Here is a 9,514-nt window from a genome sequence, read left to right as displayed (position 1 = left end):
CTTTGTGCAAATGGGGCTTCCTGAGCATCTGGTACATCAGGCGCTGGGTCCTAAGCAACTCAAAACGGACATCATCCCTGCTCCTAGGGCTCACGTCAGGCGGGAGCTGGGGGGGGGGGGGGCGGAGGGACAAGTAATCAATAAACGATAATCAAATAAGTGGAGTGTCACATAGTGTGCAGAGGAGCAGAGCAGGGTGGAAGAGGTTGCGCGTGAGTGCAGCTTTACAGGGGGGAGGAGATGGGAGTTTGGCGTTGGGATCACACCTGTGCAGAGATAGGAGGGGAAGAAGCAGCAGGGTTGGAAAGAGGGAAATGTGCAACTGCCTTGCAAGCCCTGCTGGGGCCAATGGCATGGGGCAGATCTGGTGATAAGAACTCACAACAGTTGTCCCGCTTGGCAGGAATGCCCAAGCCTACATATTCCTGCCTCAGCGATCAGCCCCTGGACAGGACCACCCTTGCAAGGACACACCTTGGACAGGGCAGCTATGCTACCCAAGCAGCCCCTGGAGGAGGGGTGATTGAAGGTGTCTGCTGGCCCCACTCCCAACATTTGGGACAAAGGCCTTGTTTGCAGAAGGATCTGGTTGGCACATCTCTGTGTCCCTCACAGAGAGATTTTTTCCTGCAGTTTTTCGTTTTGAAAGACGTCAAACATAGAAACCTGTTGAATATATACTAAAGTGGGCACCCAGCGACTGCCAACAGTTGGCCACATCGAGTTTCTCTTTCCTGCTTTCTCTGTATCCACCCTCCTCTTTTTTTTTCCTGAATCATTAATTGGCAGCAGGTAATGTCTTCTTCCTAAATACTTCAGTAACCACCTCTTACATTAGCAAAATAAAACACATTATAGTCTGAAAATTTTGCATCAATCCAATGCTATTATCAAATATATTGTTCACATTTGGTTTTCCCCAATCATCCCGTTTATGTCCTTTATGGCTGTTTATTAAAAGCCAAGGTCCAATCAGGGAACCACACACACCATGCATTAGGTGTCATGGCTCCTTAGCCTTAATCTAGAGCACTGCTGCTCCAGCCTTCCTCTCTTATCTTCCTCTTTTTTTTTTTTTTTTGTTTGTGTTTTTGGCCTTTCGTGACATGACAATTTTGAAAAGTCAAGACTAACTTTTCACAGCTTTTCTCTCAACCTGCATATGACTGTTTTCCTCACTTTTGCATTTAGGTAATGCATTCAGGGCAGGATAATGTACTACAGAGATGATGTGATGTCTTTATGCACCATGTCAGAGGGAACATGATGCCCCTTGGTCACATGCTGATGATGAGTTTGATCGAGGGACTTTTGCCAAAGGTCTTCCATTTTTCCTTTGGTAATTAAAAAGTAGTCAGTGGACTGAAACTTTGAGACTGTAAATATGCTGCTCCCAGATAACCTTTCAGCCAGTCATCTTGCATTTAATGATGACTCCTGCCTGAATCACTGACTTCTTCGTGCAAAGGGGTGATTTTTCTAATTTTATCTCTCCTTCCACATTTATTAGTGGGCATTTTTCTGAAAAGAATTTCTCTTTCTTGCAGCACCTGGGTGGCTCAGTGGTTGAGCATCTGCTTTTCAGGTTGTGATCCCTGCTGATCAGATTGTGATCCCAGGGTCTTGGGATCAAGTCCTGCATTGGGCTCCCCATAGGGAGCCTGCTTCTCTCTTTGCCTATGTCTCTGCTGTCTCTGTGTGTCTCTCATGAATAAATATTTTTTTTATTTTTATTTATTAACGATAGTCACACACACAGAGAGAGAGAATGGGGCAGAGACACAGGCAGAGGGAGAAGCAGGCTCCACGCACCGGGAGCCCGACGTGCGATTCGATTCCAGGTCTCCACGATCGTGCCCTGGGCCAAAGGCAGGCGCCAAACCGCTGCGCCACCCAGGGATCCCTGTTAATCTTTTTTTAAAAGAAGTTAGTATCTTTGCATATTATCCCATATTTAGCCAGTGGGAGCCCCTTTGGCATGATTCCTTTTTAAAAATAACGTATCTCCATCCTTCTTTGAGCACTTCCTTATTTCCTGCGACAACCAGATGTCCCAGGTGTCTTTCTTTCCTGCCCTGGGCCTAGACTCAGCCGTTTGGAGCAGGAGGTCTTTGAGCAGAGACCTGAAAGCACTGAGGGGTCTCTGGGAATGAAACCTACCAGAAGGAACAGTTGAAGCGAGGAGTAACAGCATGTGCTGTTCTCAAGTTTCAAACTGTCCATCACGCACAAGTATTACTTTAGAGGGCTGGGGGGAATGTATTTTAAATGTGAGCACGTGTATGTAGCACAAAAGCAGTATCCCAAGTCGGGAGAAAAATACGGACTATTCAAACAAGGACAGTGTGAGTTCCTTATTGGTACAGGAAAAAATTGGATTCCTACGCCAAATGGACTACAGAATGAACTGTTAAGAAGAACACTCGCCTGCAGCAGTTCTCTCCAAGCAAGAAACGTGGCACCAGGGCAGTTGCACACTCGCCTCCTACTGCTCCACTAGACACCTGCAGGGCCTAGGGAACCGCCAGGCGGCCCCACAGGAGACACCTGGTGGAGAGGAAACGGCAGCGAGCGCCCGCGCGTCAGCACCGGGCTGCCAAGAGCCCCCCCGCGCTGAACGACAGCTCCTGCTCTATTCCCACGGTGCAGCCCTAAACTGCAGGAAAAAGAAATGAAAACAACGTGTGTGACATTACGAGGTATAGAGCCGAGTTGCGGAGCAAGCCGGGTGCAGTGTGTGGGGAGGGGTGGAACTAATCAGAGGCGCTGCGCTCCAGGGCCCGGCGACCGCCCCCCGCGCTGCCCGCAGCCTGCGGGAGCTCCCGCGGCTTCTCGGCGGCGCGGAGGGGCGCCTCCTTCCTGCGCAGGCGCGGCCGCGAGCTCCGCGGGGGAGGGGGAGGGGCGTGGGAGGGGCGTGGGCGGGGCCTGCCGCCGCGGCTCTGCGGCCCGGACCCGCCGGACCCGCGCAGCGACCCGGAAGGGCCCGAGCTGCCGCGGCCGCGATGGGCCGGAAGGTGACGGTGGCCGCCTGCGCGCTCAACCAGTGGGCCCTGGACTTCCAGGGCAATCTGCAGCGGATTTTAAAGAGTGAGTCTGGGGCGGCGAGGTGCGGGCAGTGGTCGGACGGGGTGGGACGGGGCAGGGGGTCGGGCGGGGGGACGGGGTGTAGGGGAGCGAGGGTGCAAGGGGGACGGGGTGTAGGGGGGCGGGGGTGCAAGGGGGACGGGGTGTAGGGGGGCGGGGGTGCAAGGGGGACGGGGTGTAGGGGGGCGGGGGTGCAAGGGGGACGGGGTGTAGGGGGAGCGGGGGTGCATAGGGGGACGGGGTGTAGGGGGGGCGGGGGGTGCAAGGGGACGGGGTGTAGGGGGGCGAGGGTGCAAGGGGGACGGGGTGTAGGGGGGCGAGGGTGCAAGGGGGACGGGGTGTAGGGGGGCGGGGTGCAGGGGACGGGTGTAGGCAGCGGGGTGCAAGGGGCGGGGTGTAGGGGGGCGGGGGTGCAAGGGGGACGGGTGTAGGGGGGGGTGCAAGGGGGACGGGGTGTAGGGGGGCGGGGGTGCAAGGGGGACGGGGTGTAGGGGAGCGAGGGTGCAAGGGGGACGGGTGTAGGGGGCGAGGGTGCAAGGGGGGACGGGTGTAGGGGGCGGGGTGCAAGGGGGACGGGGTGTAGGGGGGCGAGGGTGCAAGGGGGACGGGGTGTAGGGAGCGAGGTGCAAGGGGACGGGTGTAGGGGCGGGGGTGCAAGGGGGACGGGGTGTAGGGGGCGGGGGGTGCAAGGGGGACGGGGTGTAGGGGGGCGGGGGTGCAAGGGGGACGGGGTGTAGGGGGGCGGGGGTGCAAGGGGGATGGGTGTAGGGGGCGGGGGTGCAAGGGGACGGGGTGTAGGGGAGCGAGGGTGCAAGGGGGACGGGGTGTAGGGAGCAGGGTGCAAGGGGGACGGGGTGTAGGGGAGCGGGGGGTGCAAGGGGGACGGGGTGTAGGGGGGCGGGGGTGCAAGGGGGACGGGGTGTAGGGGAGCGGGGGTGCAAGGGGGACGGGGTGTAGGGGGGCGGGGGTGCAAGGGGGACGGGGTGTAGGGGAGCGAGGGTGCAAGGGGCCGGGGTGTAGGGGAGCGGGGGTGCAAGGGGGACGGGGGTGTAGGGGGGCGGGGGTGCAAGGGGGACGGGGTGTAGGGGGGCGGGGGTGCAAGGGGGACGGGGCTGTAGGGGGGCGGAGGGTGCAAGGGGGACGGGGTGTAGGGGGGCGGGGGTTGCAAGGGGGACGGGGTGTAGGGGAGCGGGGGTGCAAGGGGGACGGGGTGTAGGGGGGCGGGGGTGCAAGAGGGATGGGGTGTAGGGGAGCCGGGGTGCAAGAGGGATGGGGTATAGGGGAGCGGGGGGCAAGGGGACGGGGTGCAAGGGGGACGGGTGCAGGGGAGCAAGGGTTGGGATGGGGTGCAAGGGGGATGGGGTGTGGGGGAGCAAGGGTTGGGAAGTACAGGATGCAAGGGGGGACCGGGTATTCAAGGGGAGGGGTTGTGCGGGGGACTACAGAGGGGAGCAGGAGAAGGTCCTTGTGATTCACACACATACCTGCTCTATGGAAAGTCACAGCCCTGGGCTTGGGGACAAATAAGATGATGCATAATGACCACTCCCTGACCCCTCAAGTGCTCAGGGCCCCTCCTGATTGCCTGGTGAGGACACTGGAGGTAGGAAAAGGATGCTGCAGAGACAGATGGAGGTGAGAGGCTGAGGCTTACCTGTCTTCAGATACCCTTGGGTGTGGGGTATACGCCATACGCCAGTGTGGCTTAGCTAGCGCTGAGCTGCCTGAGAGTTGCTGAGTTGCCCATGTTTAGAGGCGCTTAAGGGGAGCGCCTCCAGCCACCGGCCAGGAGGTTGTGAAGAAGTGTCCCACGAAAGGTGGTCTTGTGACCAGAGAACTGGTTCCTAATGTAGGTGCGGCAGCTTGCCATCAACACTTGAGAGACACATGATGAGGGGTAAGGAAAGGTGGCTCTATTCAGGAACCAAGCAACCAGAGAAGATGGTGGACTGACCTGTCGAAGGCCATCTTCCCCAGGGTGGCTGGGGGGGGCAAGTTTTCAAAGAGGAAGTTGCAGGAAGAGGGAGGGTGGCCTTATGCAGGAGCAGCAGGTTTCCTGGCAGGAGGCAGTCGGATGTGACCCTGAGCAGACTCACTGGCGTCCCCCCAGCTGTTTTCAGATGTAGTGAGGCTCATCTGGGAGAGTTTGGTCCTTCAGTCCTCAATGCCAGTGGTCTGCAGATCTTGGGGAAAGTAGGTTTGTTCTGCTACAGATCCAGGGATTTAGGTCAGCAAGCAAGGAGCATGAGCTTGGAGCAAGTCAGACTTTAAGACAGTGGGAGTGCTGTTAATAGCATCTGTTGCCTAGAGAAAGGCCTGATGGGGAGAAGCCGGCCCCAAGAGGGAAGCAGAGTAAGGGGTGAGCCTGCAAGCTTAGAGACTAGGGTGAGGTTCTAGCGGGACCACCATATAGTGAGCCTTGGCACCAGCTCATCTGTAAGCATGAAAGGCCCAACTACTTATACCTCCAGCTACAGCGGGGCTGTCCTGGGCAACCCTGCAGGTGTGCTCACCCCAGGCCATCTTGTTCGGAGCTGCTCCCCGCAAGAGGGTTTGCTAAAACCAGGAAGAACAGGATGATGCAGGGGAGGGCATGTGCCCCAGACCTCCAACCTCTTTTTTTTTTTTACATAAACCTGCTTTCATCTCATCAGAGTGCAAAGTGTATGTAGTTAGAGCAAGGCGGTCAGTGGCCAGAGCTGGGTCTCCATTCGGGTGGCCTCTTCTCTGCAGATGCACATTGGGGCACTGCTGGCCCAGACCAGAGGTCGCTGGTGCCACTGAAGGCTGTGGTCCTTTGAGTCCTGCTTTCTCCCTGCACACGTTCTTTCACATCTGCCTGTTAATGAACTACCAGGGTGTGGCTTCCTCCTCCTGCCCCGTGCTAAGGGTCAGTCCTGCAGTCTCTGTGTCTTATTGCCTGCAGGGTAAGCAGGGCCTGTGGGAGTGCCCGTCCTTGGCTGCACGGGGTCAGGGAGATCACTGAGTGCTTTTGTTTGTGGTTTAGCTTTTTATCACACCTATTACAGCAGTGTTTTATCTGCCTTTGACTATGTTATAGATGCTGAAATTGCTCTCTCTCTCTCTCTCTCCCTCCCTCCCCCTGGACATGTAGGTATTGAAATTGCCAAACGCAAAGGAGCAAGATACAGGCTGGGACCAGAACTGGAAATATGGTGAGAGCAGAACGCACAGACCCCGCAGGGAACGCAGGTGGAGGGATCCGTGTCAGCTCCCCACCATGGAAAGGCAGGGAAGGGGGTCGGTATGGAGAGGTGCGGATGTGAGGATGTTGAGGGGCATCAGAAGCCCCTGAGTGGGCCTGCTTTATGCCTCTGAGCGAGAGTGCCCAGCCAGGCTGGGCAAGCCTGGAGTGTCGGGTCACTAGAGTTGCTGAGACTTGCCAGCCGGGGCTGACGTCAAAGCTGTTCTGCTGGCTACCACCCTCCCCAGGTCCTCCCTTTCATGTTTGGCCCACAGCAGGTCTCTCTGGTTGTGGCCTCTCCCCACTCTGCCTTTTCACAATAATAGGGAAGCCAGTTCCTCCTTGTCCCTTATTCAGAATTAAGCAAGAGGCCACCACAAGCAAGTCTCTTACAAGCTATGATTCTTTTGTCACAATGTCAGCTGCCCTCTGTGCCCTTCTGGGTCCCCATGTGTGCACAGTTCTGGTCGTTGGTGGAATCAGAAGTCCCTCCTCAGGCTGTGATCCTGCCTCAGTTTCTGGGCTTCATGTAGACAGAATGTCTCCTCCCAGTGGTCCTCGAGGTTACTCCTGTCATTTTCTTCACTAGCTAGACTTCTGTTCTTGGAATCCTGACTTTTCTTGGGCTGTGTCTCCTGTAATTCCAAGAGCATTTGTCCCCTCACTTAAACTGGTCTTCAAGACACTCCTCGGCTAGCTGCCAGAGCCCTGGGGTGTCTCAGTGATCTCTACCATCAATAGCCCAGTCCCCCTGGCATAATCGCTGCCCAGGCACCTCCAGGTTAGGTCTTTGCTCCTTGTCCTGTTCTCTCCCCACACCTGGCCCCCAAATCCAGACCAGTCACTTTAGCTACAGGATCCCAGGATGGTACTTTTGTATCTGTTGATAATCTAAGGAGGAGGCTCACATTTATTATTGGTGACTGTTTGCAGAGAGGAATCTGGGACAGGAGGGAGCCGGGCCCATTCGCTGAGCACACCTACTCCCTGTCTCTGGTGGCCAGGTCTCCAGCTCACACCCCAGAGGGGGCACTTGGAAAGGGAATGAGGGGCCAGTGCCACCGGGGATCTAGAGGTCCTTTACTAGAAAGCCTGGCTGTGTCTTTTGAGCCAGTTTTGTAGACTTTGCAGATGGAAGGCTGCTACCTAAAATGGGCCGGGGGCACTTACAGCCCCTGTTACAAAATGCCCCTTCAGTTGTTGGCCGGCCAAGGGAGCAAGGTGTCAGCTGATGGCCAGATGTCAGGCATGGGACATGTGGCATCCATTGCCATTAGGTATCATGGGTGGACTGGGAGCTGCCAGGGCATAAAACCTCCAGAACAAGACTCTGCCTGTTGGAGAGAAAAGGCTAGCCCAGGTCTTGAGCCCTCAAGGGGGCATCTCCTTGACCTCCTTTGCATCTGAGAACCTGGGCTTTCCTTCTCAGAACTGAAGGCTGAGAGGCATGCTTTCCAGACATTAAACATGCAAATGCCAATTGGGGTGGGGGGGCGCTCTATGTCCGTGTGCACAAAGTTTGCTCAGGACTTGCAGCATTGCTCCTAGGCCGCCGCACAGGAGGAAGGGAACATTTTTGAAGATTTAGAAGTAGTTTACAGTCATTGTGAGTTGTTCCTGGCACACCTATGCCTGCAGACTGCTGGCAAGCTCATCTTCACACTTTACAACATCCCAGAGCACTGTATGACTTTTCTGGGGCTGCTATAACACAATTCCACAAGCTCAGTGGTTTCAAACCGGTGGAATTAACTCTCTCACAGTTCAGGAGTCCAGAAGCCCAAAATCAGGGTGTGGGCAGTGCCCTGCTTCCTCCAAAAGCTCCAGGGGAGGATCCATCCTGCCTCCTCCAGTTATCGCTCCCAGTCCCTCATCCTGTGGCCACATCCCTCTGATCTCCCTCTTCACACGCCCCCTCACTGGGTCTTCTCATCCTTCTGTTAGATTCAGGACCTGCCCTCATCATTTGGGCTCATTTCCTCTTTAGATCCTTAATTCCCTATGTAAAGACCCTTTGCCCAAATATGGTCACATTCATGCATTCTGGGGGTTGGGATGTAGACACACATTTTGGGAGGGCACCATCCTGCCTGCTCCTAGCACAAGCATGTGTAGCAAGAACCAAGAGTTGCTCTGTGAGTGGTAATGGAGTGATATTAATGATCATCCTTGCCTGAGGAATGCAGTCTGTGGGTCTAGTTTTGCAGATCTGTGTGATTTTGGCTCCATTAAAAGTTTTTTAAAAATCCACAGCCAGACACCCAGACAAGAGAGAATTTCTCATAGTAACTGAAAGCTTGGAGAAAGAGCCTGGGGCTGGGAGTTTCTTAATTTCCAGGGAAATGCATCCTCTTCTGTAACAGTGATCCTAACTCTGGTTGCGTGGTGAAATCACCCAGGAAGTTTTGAAAAGACACCAGTGCCTGGTTGCACCCCTGCACATTCTGACCCCATTAGCTCATCGGCCCCTGCTGACCCTCCCCAGGGCTCCTCTCCTCCCCAACTCTGATGTGTCTCTGGGGTTCCCCTGGTACGTATCCAGGGCTCACTTGTCTGCTCCCTTCCTCCGCAGTGGCTATGGATGTTGGGATCATTATTATGAGTCGGACACCCTCTTGCACTCGCTCCAAGTCCTGGCTGCCCTTCTTGAATCTCCAGTCACTCAGGATATCATCTGTGATGTGGGAATGTAAGTGCCAACGTGGGCATTGGGAAGGCAAGCTCAGAAGATAAGGCTCGAGTGTGAGCTCTCTGGCACCATCTGACCCTCAGGGACCTGGAATCCGCACATTCCAAATAGGAAAGGCCTGATGTTGAAAGTGGATTTTGTACCCCACACCCCACCCCCCACCCCCACCAGCCTGTAGACCCTTGAGTCTCCCAGGAGAGGCAGCTCTGGGAAGCAGTTTTTGCAGGTTCCCCCAGAAGCTTCTGCATGTGTGGGAGCACGTTGCACAGGTGGGAGGGCAGTGTTCACCTTGTCACACAGATGGCACTTTCTTCCCTTAATGCTAACACCTGGGACCATATGGTTCTGGATGGTACAGCTTCCACAGCTGCAGGTATATACAGCTTGAGTAAGTGGGGAGGGTGTCCACAGGAGCAGGTATATCTGGTGTGGGTATGTATGGGATGGGGTCCCCAGGTGCAGGTGTATATGGTGCACGTATGTAGGGGGTAGGTCCCCAGCATAGGTGTATACAGTGCAGTTACACAGGGGGCAGG

The 9,514-nt window shown here is 55.8% G+C and overlaps 1 protein-coding gene across 5 annotated transcripts in view; it reads left to right on the top strand.

The window, feature by feature from the left end:
- Window positions 1-2,938: 2,938 nt before the first annotated feature.
- The window catches only part of NADSYN1 (NAD synthetase 1), a 38,541-nt gene continuing 31,965 nt past the window's right edge, over window positions 2,939-9,514 (top strand). For 4 of the 5 annotated variants that reach the window (XR_005982689.1, XM_041722214.1, XM_041722216.1 and 1 more), the window contains exons 1-3: window positions 3,007-3,087; window positions 6,200-6,260; window positions 8,862-8,978. Coding sequence is in view for 4 of the 5 variants with exons in the window: in XM_041722214.1 (XP_041578148.1) it covers window positions 8,867-8,978 (112 nt within the window). In the remaining variant the exon portion in view is untranslated. Of the gene's footprint in view, window positions 3,088-6,199; window positions 6,261-8,861; window positions 8,979-9,514 lie in introns of all 5 variants that reach the window. The other variant, XM_041722215.1, reaches the window with a different exon arrangement.

This window comes from Vulpes lagopus, chromosome 11 (genome assembly GCF_018345385.1).
Source record: "Vulpes lagopus strain Blue_001 chromosome 11, ASM1834538v1, whole genome shotgun sequence".
NCBI classification, from domain to species: domain Eukaryota; kingdom Metazoa; phylum Chordata; class Mammalia; order Carnivora; family Canidae; genus Vulpes; species Vulpes lagopus.
The sequence above is the reverse complement of the archived record's forward strand: the minus strand, read 5'-3'. Positions and strand labels throughout refer to the sequence as shown.